Source organism: Microdochium trichocladiopsis (assembly GCF_020744255.1).
Source record: "Microdochium trichocladiopsis strain MPI-CAGE-CH-0230 chromosome Unknown B0I36scaffold_5, whole genome shotgun sequence".
Classification (NCBI taxonomy): Eukaryota; Fungi; Ascomycota; class Sordariomycetes; order Xylariales; family Microdochiaceae; genus Microdochium; species Microdochium trichocladiopsis.
In genome coordinates this window covers 1,192,277-1,206,680 of record NW_025763548.1, presented here as the reverse complement: position 1 = coordinate 1,206,680, position 14,404 = coordinate 1,192,277, and the positions used below count along the sequence as shown (strand labels likewise).

Below are 14,404 nucleotides of genomic sequence, written 5' to 3'. Positions count from 1 at the left end.
TTCGCACCACGCAACAACAACAACAACTGCTTGTCAAGCTCTCTCACGCTCGTTCGCAGTGCATATTCGCATTACACGCCCAGCTTCCGATATCGATTGCCCAAAAAAATCTCGATCGGTTCCATCTAGGGATCCCCTCGTCGGATTGTCTAGCAGCCCAGCCCCTCAGCAGCTCGTCTTGGGCATACACACTTCTCTTTTGTACAGCAGGTGGCTGCGCACGAAACCCCCGCGACCACGACGCCCTACAAGAATCGAAAGCGCGCCAACACCGAGAGAATCGCAGAGAGTCCGACTCCATTAAAGAAACCACGATCTCGGGCCACGCTGGAGTAAATGATCAAGTCTGCGCGCCTGTCGCCATGTCGCAAGCACAAAGTTCCCCGCGGCTGCCCAGTCCGCCGCCCGCTGCGGAGATTCAGATTGGGCCGGCATCGCCAGGCCTGAACAGCGCAGCCGGCCTCGAGTCTCAGGAAAGGAACCAGGCTGTTGTCGCCGCGAACGCGAAGCGACGCATACACGTCGGAACCAAGGCAGAGCATATGGCCGCCGGGCCGCCGCTGATACCCTTCAGTGAGGTAAGGCTTGCCGCGCATACGGTCACTCACGATGAGGCACACACATGAGCTGACTTTGGTGTGTTTCTGTCTCTGTAGCTCGAGTCCGCCTTCTCCTCCCAGGAACACCTCGCAGCTCTGCACTACTATCATACTTCCTCAAACACGACGCCGATCAACCGACAAACCGCTCTCAGTCTCGCCACGCCGCCAGCAGGAGTCGAGCGCACGCTGTGGCTCTACGAGCTCTGCCGCTTTCTCATCGCGCAGTGCAACGGACTCATCGTGGGCTTCCTCTTCGACACGCCGCCGTGCTCCTCGGCAACATGCCCCGAGATGCGCGCGTCAGAGTGGCAGTTCCTCTGCGCCGTCCACGAGGCACCAAAGAGCTGCTGCGCCATCGACTACTGCTGCCACACGCTCGACTGGGCCGCCAACATTGTCACGAACCCAAAGATCTTCCCGAGCCGCATCGTGCTCGGCGCAGACAGCTCCGAGCGGAGCTCGGTGCTCAAGAACCTCGTCAACGTGTTCCGGAGACTCCACCGGATATTCGCGCACGCCTGGTTCCAGCACCGCGGCGTCTTCTGGTCCGTCGAGTCGCAGACGGGCCTGTACGTCTTCTTCAAGACGGTGTGCGACGTCTACGACCTGCTGCCTGCGGAGAACTACAAGCTCCCCCCCGAAGCCGAAGGCCTCGAGTCGGCCGTGGCCGAGAAGGAAGAGAAGCGGCCGCCGCCTGTCACTCTCTTGTCCAAGGCGCCTGCCCAAACAGGAGAGGGTGGCGAGGGCGAGGATGACAAGCACAGCTTCCACGCACGAAGAACCAACACAGCTAGACACTCGAGCAGGCCTTCGGTAGGCAGCATTGTGACCACAGTCATTGAGGAGCGGGAAGATGAGCACTCAGAGGTGACTTCGAAGCTGGGCGACATGCGCATCTCTGCACCCGAGACGGTCAACGAGGAAGAGACAGAGGTCGAGGTCCCCGTCATCGTCGAGACGTCAGCAAATGATGACCGCAGGGACGAGACACAGCCTGGCGAGCCCGTGGAGGTCTTGGGCTCGACACACCACAATGGCGACACGGATTTCTCTGCGGTCAAGATCGATGTGCAGGAAGACGTGCCCGTTGAGCCGGACTCTCCTCCTGCTGAGGACGATGAGACAGCGTCGAACGCGCCAACTGTGGTTGAGGACGCAAAGGCGGCAGACGCAAAAGATGGGGATGACGACGATGAGGAAGAGGAAGAAGAAGAGGAGGAGGAGGAAGAAGAGGAGGAAGAAGAAGAGGAGGAGGAAGAGGAAGAGTCCGATGACGATGATAAAGACGGACCCAAGAGCGCGCCGGCTGCCAACGACAAGACCGACGCCGAAGAGAGCAGCAAGGAGAAAGCATCAGCAGAGACAACGGCCGCAGAAAACGAAGCGGGCTCTGCAACGACGGAGGAAGACGAGAAGAAGGCGGCCACGTAGCTGTGTCCGCCACACACGCCGCACGCTGCTATCAGCATCGACCAAGATATTGGCAAGTCGAATCACGCTGGGCTTAAGTAGCGAACAATTGCCTAGGGCGATATTCCATTCGCCTCGCTGGCACTTTGATTTGATGAATGGTCCTAACTTGACGAGCAATGATTGCGGGTTGATGGTTGGAGGTGTGCACTCGGCTTGGAGGAGAGGATGTGCTCAACGAGGCACTCAAGAGAAGAGCATTGGTGGAACATGCCAAGATATCCTGTAGCATAATATGAACGACTGTAATGAGCGAGGCTTGAAAAGATCACATGACCATCCATAATTTTTAAGACGCGCGTCTTTGCCAGCTTGCCAACTCGGAGCACAAGCTCTGTTTGAATAATGTGTCAACTATTAGCAAGTCCTTGAACAGTCGGCCGCCTCCAGTGATCATAGTCACTCACCACGACATGCCCTGCGGCAAAAGAGCGATGATGGTCCACTCTATTTATTGCTTGAGAGGATGCCAGGCTCCGGGAACAACAAAAAGAGAAATCATCTCCCCCGGACAGGCTTGAACTGTCAACCTCCTGATGCCCATCGTGAGCTGTGAAGCTCAGATATAACAGTCAGACGCGCTAGCCAATTGCGCCACGGAGGAAAAGAAATATTTAGCGGATATAGTAGCTGTGTATCACTAGACCGCACGCTCCCCCGGACAGGCTTGAACTGTCAACCTCCTGATTGCGTTCCACTTTGGGAGGATCTCGAAGAAAGACCCAGAGCAGTAACAGTCAGACGCGCTAGCCAATTGCGCCACGGAGGATTAGAATGTGCGATGTTCGTGATCCGAGAACGGGATTTCTCGGAATGTGCTAAGTCAGCGGCTTATCCCTGGTCAAGTACAGACCTCCAAACCTGGCCTTTTACCGCATTTCGCTTTCACAATCGTAGAGATGCACTGATGCTCTTGCAGTAGTTGCCTGAAAACCACCTTGTGATTGCGATGGTCGTACCTGGCCTGGGTATACGGAAGATGTTGCTTTTTGTGATTGTACTGATCATCCCAAGAACCAAACTTTCTCACGTGTCGTATTGTAGGCAGTGCTGATTCGAGGTAGAGCCACCACTTCTGCAATGGCGCATTACAACGTTCTCCGCAAGGGACGTACGTCATCCTGGCATTGTTCCGCGACTGAGTATGCCGGCACATGCACAATGTGGCGCAGATTTGCTCTGGAAACCTTGCCTAGCGGGCATGGTGCCGGCTATATTGCTCTTCGAATAAAGGCACAGTTTGCGATTCAGGATGCATGCCAATCATCAAAGCAGCGTCGTGGAATAAAATCAAGGGTCGGTCACACTTCGCCACTGATAAAGATGACGAAAGCTTGAGCACCAAAGTGCGCAGATCAGTGATCAGGTGGTTCATTGGTGCCTGGTTCGCCTGCCGGCATCCATTTGCTTCAAGTGTCGCTCGTTCGAGCTCGTCTGCCGCTTCTCAGTCTGGAAACGCCGTGAAAGGCGAGGTCTTGCTCATTGTCATGTACGGAGAAAATTGTGGGGAGCTGGGGCTTCCGAGCAGAATCGCAGCCAGGAAGCTTGTTGACGTTCACATGTTTTTCTATTCGTCTGCAGTAGATGGTCGTGCCGACGTTGTTGGGCCAGAGTGCTGAGATGGTAGCTTGCAAGCTATGTGGTGCCTGGAAGGTGGAGACCTGGCCACCATGTACTCCATATCTCGTCATCCAACAACAGCTGGGAAGCACATGTCAGAAGATGAATAAATGGGTCACCGACAACTCTTGGAGTCTTGAGGTGAGGGCACGAGCCGAGCTTGATGGAGTGAAGTAGCGTTGCTGATGGGATGGGTGGGCATGGGGGCAGGAGGTGGGGCCTGGTGGTTTTGCGCAAAGACAGCTTCAGAGCTTGCAGAAGTTGTCTCGGCCACTGGCGATTGCGGGTGTCTGGCTGTGTGGCGCACCTTCTCGCACGTGCAAGACGTGTGGCCCCATTGTGTTTGTTGGGAGAAAGTGTGGAGAGAGACGGGTGCGTGGGCAGGGATCTAGGACGACAGGGCTGCATGGCTGCGGGGTTGCGACATCCCCTGGTCAGCGGCATCCATCGAGATATCAACGATGCTTGGGCACCGAGTCGTGATGACGGTGATGATGTTGTCTATGCGTCGTAGTAGGCTCGGGGCCTAGGTCATCTTCACAGGCAACTCATGCACCTGCCGAGGTAGTTTTGCTTGATATCGTGCGATGTTCACTCTGCTGCCTGAAGTGCCAGGGCCCCATTGCTCGACCAGCGTTTGAGGCCGCGTGTGCTCTTTCTTGCAGAACTCGACGCTGTCAAATCCTGGGCACCCGCATAGTTAGAGATAGTCAGAGAGGCGTACTGCAGACTTCTCGCCGCCTGGCCCACGAATTGGGGATAGTGCTGTGCTCGCTGGCAGTCGTTCAAACGTTGGCCCGTCGGATCGGCCAGGGCGACGCGCTAGCAAAGTGACAATGCAGGTCCCAGCTCCGCCATGCCATGGTTCGGTGCTGGAGCCACCAAGTACTGCTTGCAGTTTGCAGACCGACACTCTGAAGCTGCCGACAGAGAAGCTAGCGAGCTCATGCAGCCACTCTGGGCGCGAGGATCACAGCGAATCCTTTGGCCCGGCCCAACAACAATGGCCCGGCCGGCCTCGTGACGACACCGATGGTTGTGCTGGCTCACTCTTGATCTTTGTGCGTCATGTTGAACTCGAACCGTTCGATATGGTGTGAGCTGCTGATCGGACAATGCCTCGCAAGTGCACTGCACGCGTGGCACATGTTGTTGCAGCTGGATGCCATCACAGCCGTGCAAGCCGGCCGGGGACAAGAGCAGCTCAGCCGAGGCGGACAGGCGGCGCGAGGTGCGACCGCATGGGTTCCCGCGGCAGGGACGACCGGGGCACCAGGGAAGACCGGCCCAAAGGGGCAACCGCGCGACGCTTTCTTCAACGTCAGTGTAAGTTCATTGGCCAGAGCTGCCCGCCACCGGCTCCACTCGCCCCAACAATTCAACAAAATTCCAGAAGCTGCCTCCTTCTATGCCGAACAGACTTTTTTTTTTGTCCCCCTTCTCTTGCAGCGTTTCTGCTTGGGTGCGTTGGGCGCTTGCAGGCGTTGTTCCGAGTCGGGGGACAGGATGTACCGATAGCCAAGTCTCCCGTGCTGTCACAAGCCTGCCTCCCCGTGCTTTGCGGTGCTTGGCCGACCAACCGGTTGGTACCCGCAGGCAGCAGATATCAGAGTGCCCGTCACATGGCACACATGTACCTACTACTGCCTTGTTCTTAGCGTCGTGGAAGTTGTTGGCCCTTGTGCGATTGCGTGTCTGCCTAGGAAAAAGAGTACAGAGGGTTGGTAGCTACCAGATAGGGTGTCTGGCAGGCCGCAACAATTCTCGTGGCTCCGGGACAGATGCCGGGGGCACAAGCCAAGATCAGCAGCTCTAGACCTGGTCCGGGCCGGCAGTGTGCTGGAGGAGGCGACATTGAGGCCCGCAACGCGCGCCCCGGACTCATCCCCCCCCTCCTCCTGTTTCGCATGCCCTCCCTGCGCAGAGGTCTCTCATCGGATACTTGCGGTGGCTGGGCAGATCTGTTGCATTGAAATCACTAACTAGGCTGGTGGCGGTGGGAGGTAGTTTGACTGAGAGTGACATTGTGCAGATCTCTGGGCAAGGTTGAGAGCAAAGTGACATTGGACCAAAGTACTTGGATCGTTTTCTACCCTGGGGGAGCATGTAGCCACACCGTGGGTCCCGGCGCGCCCAGCCCTGGCCACGACTTACACGGGCAGAAACAGCCCATGCTCAAACATCAAACCACACCAGGCCATCCATCTCGACGCTTCTCCACCCCAGGGTCTTTTGTTGTCCAGGATCCTCACCCGGCTTCCTCCTCGGCTGCCCGCCTCCTCCTCCACCCGCCACGCCACTCCCCCAAACCATACACCGCACCCCCCCAGCTGGTCTGGACAATAAATACTTACCCCTACCCGTGCCTTCTCACCCGGCTCCTACTCACTCTCTCACTCCAACCTCTTCCCTCCGCCAACTTCTCCCCTTGGCAACCACTTCGACATCCTCACCCAACATGGCGGCGTCTGCGACTAAGCCTGAGGCTGCGGCCGTCCTCGACGACGGCACCCGCGAGTACAAGCCCCTCCGCGGAGCAGCCCAGGATCTCAAGAAGCCTCACATCACCGAGATGCCCATCACCGCCAGCAACTGGTACAAGCACATCAACTGGCTCAACTGCATCTTCATCCTCTTCGTCCCTCTTGCCGGCCTCATCACCGCCTACTGGACGCCGCTTGAGAAGAAGACTGCCATCTTCACGGTCTGGTACTACGTTCAGACTGGTCTTGGCATTACGGCTGGTAGGTTATACAACACATCCAAAAAGGCATTCCTCGTCTTGGTACGAATACTGACATTGAATCACCAACAGGTTACCACCGTCTCTGGGCTCACACTTCCTACAAGGCCACCCTTCCTCTGAAGGTCTGGCTCGCTGCCTGTGGCTCCGGCTCCGTCCAGGGATCTATCCGCTGGTGGTCTCGTGGCCACCGTGCTCACCACCGTTACACTGACACCGAGAAGGACCCCTACTCCGTACGCAAGGGTCTTCTCTACTCCCACCTCGGCTGGATGGTCATGAAGCAGAACCCCAAGCGTGTTGGCCGTACCGATATTACCGACCTCAACGACGACCCGGTAGTCGTTTGGCAGCACGTCAACTACCTCAAGTGCGTCATTGGCATGGCTCTCGTCTTCCCTACCCTTGTCTGCGGTCTCGGCTGGGGCGACTACTGGGGTGGTTTCATCTATGGAGGCATCCTTCGTGTCTTCTTCGTCCAGCAAGCTACTTTCTGCGTCAACTCCCTTGCGCACTGGCTCGGCGAGCAGCCCTTTGACGACCGCAACTCTCCGCGTGACCACCTCATCACCGCCGTCGTCACCCTCGGTGAGGGCTACCACAACTTCCACCACGAGTTCCCATCCGACTACCGCAACGCTATTGAGTGGTGGCAGTACGACCCTACCAAGTGGCACATTGCCGCGTGGAAGAAGCTCGGTCTCGCCTACGACCTCAAGCAGTTCCGCTCCAACGAGATTGAGAAGGGTCGTGTCCAGCAGCTGCAGAAGAAGCTCGACCAGAAGCGTGCCACCCTCGACTGGGGTACTCCTCTTGAGCAGCTCCCCGTCATGGAGTGGGATGACTTCGTTGCTGAGGCCAAGAACGGCCGCGGCCTCGTTGCCATTGCTGGTGTTGTCCACGATGTGACCGACTTTATCAAGGAGCACCCCGGTGGCAAGGCCCTCATCAGCTCCGCCGTCGGCAAGGACGCCACCGCCATCTTCAACGGCGGTGTTTACCTCCACTCCAACGCTGCTCACAACCTGCTGTCCACCATGCGTGTCGGTGTTCTCCGTGGCGGCTGTGAGGTGGAGATCTGGAAGCGATCCCAGTTGGAGAACAAGGATGTCACCTACGTCAACGACTCTGCTGGCCAGCGTATCGTTCGTGCCGGTGAGCAGATCACCAAGATTGTCCAGCCCGTTGCCAGCGCCAACGCTGCGTAAGGATTCATGTTTCCTGGACACGGGGCTTGCTAGCACAACCCCAGGGATGAAAAGTAGCATTTAGATTGTGGAATCACGACATGGTGTCCGGCGTTCTGGTATTACTGGAGGATCATGATGCAGATTGTCCTGTACTCTGGTTGTTTTTTGCTTTGTTCTAATAAAGATTAATGACCACCAAAGACTAGCGAATACGTTGACATTAAACAATTCCATTGTATTCATGTTCTATATATCGGTGCTCTCTACTTGTGTTGATCTCCAAAGTCTCTCGGAATCAATCTGTATAACCACATGGCCACGATTGAACCATCAGTGGATCTTCTCCCATCCAACTCTTAAGTGCAAATAACGCGATGTCTCCGTACAATATGGACTTGAAACCGCAGAGCATACACGCTCGGACATATATCGACACGGTGTTCCGACGTATAGACCGAAATGCAACGGGCAGGACATGGAGAAAGACATCCGATAACCACCCTTCCTCTGACCGTGTGTTTTTCTTCTTTTCCTTTCGAAAACATGTCTTGTCTCCCTCCCAATACTGATCTTCTTGTAAAAGCGACTATGATGACACCCCACGAAACGGGGCTGCATGTCTGACTGACTGACAAGTGCTGTATGGCCACGCTGGCTCTCTAAGATATATAGAAAGAAAGAGAGAAGGGGGGCGGAGGGGGATGGACAGGGCCGGGTGGATGGTGTGACGGCTTGAGTACACGGCATGAATACTTACCCGCCCTTTAATATCAGAGCTACCTGGGTGTTGAAATCCCGTAATGGATGATGAAGACAGACAGCATCTACATGGCTTGTGCTTCACAAAGTGTGCTTTAGATACCTTGTCAGCTTGAGATGAGATCGGCTTTTGAAACAGGTATGTGCTATCGCTCTTTTCTATCTCGCAAAAAAGCGTGCGGCTGCTGGTGTTACGTGGGTTGTATTTCAATAATGCCAGTGTCCCCCCCACCCCCTCCCCTCCTCTCAACGCCCGTGGCTCTCGCTCCCCGTCCTCTTGTTCCTGTTGTACCTCTGATGAATGGATGCTCCTACCCTGAGCAGTGCTCAGAAAGTGCTGGTAGCCAGCCTGCTTGCAGCGTTCCGCGCGTCGACGCGGTCATCGTCTTCCTCCTCCGGAAGGCCCATGAGCCCTCCACGACCACCGGCTGCGCCACCTGCAGCGGCAGGACCGCTGCCAGGCGTTGCTTGTGCACTATCTTCCGCCTCTGGATCCTCCGCGTTGGGCAGGAGAGTGCTGCGGTTCAGAGCGTCCGACCGGCGCGGGGCCGCACTCCAGGCATCACCCTTGGGACCCTGGCTCTGGACTTGGCTGGTCCGGCGAACTTGAGGGTGTGCTTCGCGACCGAGTCTGCTGAGGCCACCAGAGGAGTCAATGGCGCGAATGTCAGGTCGGACACTTTCGAGGACCGAGAGGGTTCTGCGCTCGGCATCGATCTCGCGCACCACGTATTCCCTGATGCTCATGCGGAGATCTGCGGCTGTGCGATTGAACCACTTTCGTCGCTCATGCACGAGATTCTGTGTGACTCGTGTGGTCTTGTGCATGAGGTCCATTTCGGCATTTCTGGCATCGTCCAGGGCTGTGATCGCCTCATCAACCTTCTCGCGTCGCACGCTCGAGCTCGCCTTCAGCCGGTCTGCCGAGTTGAGTTTGCTGCGCGTGTTCTCCTGCGCCTGCAGGAACTCGCGTATCAGGAGCTGTCTGTTTGTCAAAGTCTCCTTGACAATGAATGCATCCTGAGAATGGTACTGGAATGGGTCGCCCATGGTCGTGGCCTCGGCGGTAGCTTGGGCAGCATGGTAGTCTCCGACCGTCTGAATCACTTTACCAAGCTTGCGGAATGCATTGGCCAGTCCTTGATGGGGTTCTTGCACGTTCATGCCACCAAGCTTGACACCAAAGTCAGACTCGGCAAGCCCAAGTCCTGTCCTCACGAGTTCTGGTCAGGTCACGATTGAAAGGCACAAGTTTGAGTCACGAATGAATACGTACCTCTCCGGCTCTTGACCAGCTTATCAACCTTGTGTCCAGCGTCCATCGAGCCCAGGTAAAACAGCTTCACGACTGGCCGGGCTTGTGAGAGCTCGGGAGTGTCATCAGGTGGCGGAGCAAACTGCTTGAGCAGTTTACGACGCACACCGGTGGCTGGCTGCTTCCGCTTGACCATGGGGCTATAACCAAAGTCGCTCTCGACAAAGAGCACCATCTCGTCGTCTCTCATGAGAACCTCGTTTGAGCATACGTGGTTGAACCAACGCTGCAAGAGGGCCTTGACACGAGTCTCGTCCTCATCCGTACCAGCCCCTGCCGATGTGATAGAAGGGGGAACTGCTGGCACGAATACTTCTGGATTTGCCGATATCAGATGCTCGCCGAGCTTGACAAATTCCGAGTGCATGCGGCGTACGTCACGGAATTGGGTAGTGCGGAAGGTTGGGAGATTCGTCTATAGCTCATGAGTCAACACGCATATTCACGCACACAGTCTTGTAACCCACAGGTTGCACTTACGTGGACATCGAACCTCAGGATGGGGTCCTTGCGCCCGGTGCGCTCCAGCCCGGTGATCTTGGCCTGAAGCTTGTACTGGGGTTGGTTTGATCTCCGAGGCTGCTGCGGCTGGTCGTGAGCGACATTGTCGCCAGCTGGGTTCTGTGAGAAGTTCTGCTGGTGCTGTTGAGCGTCGGGATGATCCGGGTCTTGGACGGACGCTTGCGACTGGTGGTGGTCTGTGTTGTCGCTCACGTCTGTCTGTTCTTGCTGGGACGACTCAGCACTTGGAGCAAAGGACGTGTCTGTGGTCGCCTGGGAGGCGGTGGAGGACTGCGACGGGTTGAACACATTGGCGTCGTGGTCTTCCTGTCCGAAGCCTTCGCCGGCGGCTTGTGCGTCGTAGCGGAACGAAGGAGCTTGGCGCTCGAGGTTGCGCCTAGGCGAAGCTGGCGGCGAGGAGCCCCAGGGCGAGGCGCCCGGGTGATCGTCGTCGGGTATCGAGGAGCGGTAGTCCATGGCGTTGCTGTCAGTGCCAGGAGAGAGAGCTGGGTCGTGATGCTGGACAAGATTGCGCGCTCTGCGGGGAAGCGGCTAAGGTAGGCTGGACTACTGGTTTGAGCTCGGCAGCGATTGACAGGTTGGACAATGGTCGCACAGCCGATGGTACTCGACCCTGTGCTTGCTGGTGAGCCTAGAGGACCCTGCCGTGTGTCGCAAGCTGGGAGCGGGACCGCAAGTCGTGGGGATGGGGTGGGCATATGCTGTGGGAGAGCTGCAGCTCCAGCATGACGCAGCGACAGTCTGGTCAGAGTCCCCAAGCAACTGCCTGCGATGCGGCTGGTGCCTTTCGTGGCGGGTCTAGGCTGTATTGGGAATCCACCGTGCGAGTCAGCTACCACACATTGCTCATCAACAACGTATCTACAGGCCGGTCTTCAGTTATTACAATTCTCCCCAAGAATCATAAACTTGGCATATAACTCGTCACAGAGATGAAAAGAACTTTCAGGCAGAGCGAGGATACACGCAGCTGTCGAGAGGAGTCGCTGTCTCAAGCAACCAGACCCAAAGATGTTGTGTGAACACAGTGCGCCTCAAAACTGTAGTAGCTGTTGCAGAGGCCTGTCTCGATCTACGCACGACATTTGATGCATCAACGATTTTCTCAGCCAACAACCACAATCTTTTCTCATCGTCCCCACAATCGCTCTCGCACAAGGCCATTCTCAGGTGGCATCTTTGGGCTCTGCTTCTATCACATGGAGCTCCTATAACACACTTGCACTTGCAGATCTGCGCGGCAGAGTATCGGTGCTCAAAACGCAGGGCCTAATCAGACCAGGCTTTAAGACGGCATGAGCTTCATCGCGCCACTCTGGAGAACCCCTCTGAGGTCACGAGGCAGCATTGCCGCAGCAGCTTGGCCACTCCGCTCACGTCTCAGCCTCTCACGCCATGCGGTAAGGCACATTGCCGTGCCTTCTCGTGAGGCTCCTGGGGATGTCGGCGTCCGGGACCTTCGCAACATCGGCATCATTGCCCATGTCGATGCCGGAAAGACAACGACGACGGAGCAGATGCTCTACAACAGCGGGGCAACAAGGCACGCTGGAAGTAAGTGGTTGACTCAGAGAAAAATGCTCATGACGAACCTAGCTAAACATGATGTCCAGATGTGGACCACGGAGACACAGTCACAGACTTCTTGCCTATGGAGAGGCAGCGAGGCATTACTATCCAGTCGGCTGCCATCACTTTCCCGTGGCCGCCCCAGGAGAGACTCGGTCCAGGCGAGAGGTCAAATGTCATCAACCTCATCGACACGCCTGGCCACGTCGACTTTCGCTTCGAGGTTGAGCGGTGTATGCCCGTGCTCGACGGCGCTGTATGTGTCATTGATGGCGTCGAGGGAGTCGAGGCTCATACTGAGCGTGTATGGGCATCTGCCAACGAGTTCAAGGTTCCTCGGATAATATTTGTCAACAAGCTCGACCGGGAGGGTGCCTCGTTCAAAAAGTCCATCCAGGACATTGGCGTGAAGCTCAATGGCATGCCTTTGGTGTGCCAGATTCCTTGGTGGAGCCAGGACACAGTCAAGGGTATCGTGGATGTCATCGAGGGCACAGTCGTCAGCTGGGCCGGCACCAAGGACAAACCCGAAGATCTCAGCGTGCACAAGGTCGAAGGCACGCTCAAGGACGAGTGCGATACTGCACGAGAGAAGCTTGTTGAGCTGCTATGCGAGAAGGACGACGACTTGCTCGAGAAATGGACAGAGATGGGCAAGGACCTGCCGAGCGCAGACATCAAGAACAGCATACGCCGGATAATCAACGATGGGCACGGCTCCTTGATCCCCGTGTTTGCGGGGTCAAGTCTGAAGAATATTGGAGTTGCGTCTCTCCTGAATGCCGTCAACGAGTACTTGCCCAGCCCGCAAGATCGGCCTGAGCTCGAGGTCCGGATAGGCAAGGAGCAGCAATCACTGACCAAGGCACTTTCATCAACAACTTCGAACAAGAAAAATGCACCCAAGGTCGAAGCGCTGGCGTCGGTGTTCAAGGTCGTCAATGACCCGGTCCGTGGGATGTTGACCTTCGTCAGAGTATACTACGGCAACCTGCGGAAGAACATGTCCATGTGGAATACCAACCTCCAAGAGTTCGAGCGACCGCTGAACATGCTGCAGATTGCGGGTGGCAAGACGATAGAGATACCTCACATCAGCACGGGGTCCATTGGCGCCATCACAGGCCTTAAGGCTGCTCGAACCGGTGACACACTGTTGACTTTCAGCACGCCGAAGGCGCCAGCTTCGCTCGTGTCGACAATACAAGTCCGCCCACCGGATATCCCACCTGCTGTGGCTTTCATGTTTGTAGAAGCCTACACGCCAACAGGCGCCAGAGCTTTGGAAACTGCCCTGCAGAATGCATCTCGTGAAGATCCGAGCTTGCGATGGTCACTTGACGAAAAGACGGAGCAGTACACACTGTCCGGGATGGGCACGTTGCATCTCGAAGTCGCCAGAGACCGGTTAGAAAATCACTATAAAGTAGAGGCAATCTGGGGCAAGATCGCCGTCGACTACAAAGAGTGCCTGTCCCAAGCAACGCCTCCCACGGCCGCAGCCTTCGACAAGGTCGTTGCCGGCAAGGCGGGCAAAGCAGGTTGTACAGTCGTTGTCGAACCGTTTACGGACGAGGATCGCGAGGCCCTTGCCGGTTCATTCATCGAACGAGACGGCAATATTATCAAGATAGACATCATAGACAGCCAGGACAGCGGCACCAGTACCAGTGAAGACTTTGACGCCCATGGGATCCGGCAACAACTCACCAATGGTGCCATTGCAGCATTGACCCGTGGGCCCCGACGCAGCTCGCCAATGCACCAGTGTCTGGTGACCGTGACCTTCGACACCAGCACGGACTACTTTGGCCCAGCACCGGGCCACACTGCCAGTGCAGCCAGCAAGGCTGTCCGCCTGGCCCTCAAAGACGCGCACGACAAGGGACACATTGGCATCATGGAGCCCGTGATGAAGACGACCATCTCGTGCCCGGACGCCGCGGCGGAGGCGGTCCAGCACGACCTCCACTCCGCGCGGGGCGGCCATGTTCTCGAGGTCCGCGACCTGGCCGACGACTCTATGCGCGAAGGCAGCGACGTCTTTCTGTCCGACATCTACGCCCCGCCCGACCCGTACGAGTTCCAGACCACGCTGCGAGATACGCAGCGGGGCCGGATGCGGATGTTGCAGATTGTCGCAAAGGTGCCCCTTGCCGAGATGCTCGATTACGACGGCGTCCTCCGGAGCAAGACGAAAGGACGGCATACCCTGACCATGGAGCTCGAGAGCTTCGAGAAGGTCACCGGGGCTAGGGAGAAGAACCTGTAAGATCGGCATGGATGTTTTGGGCGTTTGACGGAGATGAGGCTGTTGGGGCGCATGTATGGATAGAGTGTATGTATAGAGATATGTTTAGGCGCGTCGAGCATGGGCGAGGCGAGGCAGGCCAGGAGTTTTGGTATTTTGCCATGGATGTGCTGGTAAGCGTGGAGGCTGGCATGTGAAGGAAGTTGTCGTACAAAATTGGAAAGGCTTCATGCTGGTGGAAGGGGAACTAATGATGTAGAGAAACAAATCCAATGTACAATTCGGGCACCCACATGTGGGAGACAAGACATGATAATTACGACTTTACCCCACAACCTAGATAGATGACGGCTACGTTTTATT

General features: G+C 56.5%; 4 protein-coding genes and 2 non-coding genes across 6 annotated transcripts; 3 read left to right on the top strand and 3 right to left on the bottom strand.

Moving 5' to 3' along the window:
* Window positions 1–362: 362 nt before the first annotated feature.
* Window positions 363–1,559, top strand: B0I36DRAFT_228209 (Mob1/phocein; the record flags this gene model as incomplete). Its single annotated transcript, XM_046149111.1, has 2 exons — window positions 363–578; window positions 657–1,559. Coding segments are annotated over 2 exons (1,119 nt in total), but the record flags the coding sequence as incomplete, so codon positions are not given.
* A 1,015-nt stretch (window positions 1,560–2,574) lies between these two features.
* B0I36DRAFT_t81 lies at window positions 2,575–2,676 on the bottom strand. The gene has a single exon. It is a non-coding gene; the product is annotated as a tRNA-Asn (tRNA).
* A 48-nt stretch (window positions 2,677–2,724) lies between these two features.
* B0I36DRAFT_t80 lies at window positions 2,725–2,841 on the bottom strand. Its single transcript has one exon. It is a non-coding gene; the product is annotated as a tRNA-Asn (tRNA).
* A 2,943-nt stretch (window positions 2,842–5,784) lies between these two features.
* B0I36DRAFT_422262 (uncharacterized protein) lies at window positions 5,785–7,874 on the top strand. The gene is made up of 2 exons (XM_046162205.1): window positions 5,785–6,436; window positions 6,508–7,874. Exons 1-2 carry the CDS (start codon window positions 6,151–6,153, stop codon window positions 7,641–7,643), a joined length of 1,422 nt encoding a protein of 473 aa, XP_046012597.1. The 5' UTR covers window positions 5,785–6,150; the 3' UTR covers window positions 7,644–7,874.
* An 837-nt stretch (window positions 7,875–8,711) lies between these two features.
* On the bottom strand, window positions 8,712–10,677 carry B0I36DRAFT_374043 (uncharacterized protein; the record flags this gene model as incomplete). Its single annotated transcript, XM_046160241.1, has 3 exons — window positions 8,712–9,592; window positions 9,661–10,114; window positions 10,180–10,677. The coding sequence occupies 3 exons, from the start codon at window positions 10,675–10,677 to the stop codon at window positions 8,712–8,714; spliced, it is 1,833 nt and encodes a 610-aa protein (XP_046012596.1).
* Window positions 10,678–11,516: 839 nt separating this feature from the next.
* B0I36DRAFT_362714 (P-loop containing nucleoside triphosphate hydrolase protein) lies at window positions 11,517–14,062 on the top strand (the record flags this gene model as incomplete). Its single annotated transcript, XM_046158697.1, has 2 exons — window positions 11,517–11,775; window positions 11,835–14,062. The coding sequence occupies 2 exons, from the start codon at window positions 11,517–11,519 to the stop codon at window positions 14,060–14,062; spliced, it is 2,487 nt and encodes an 828-aa protein (XP_046012595.1).
* Between the last annotated feature and the right edge of the window lie 342 nt (window positions 14,063–14,404).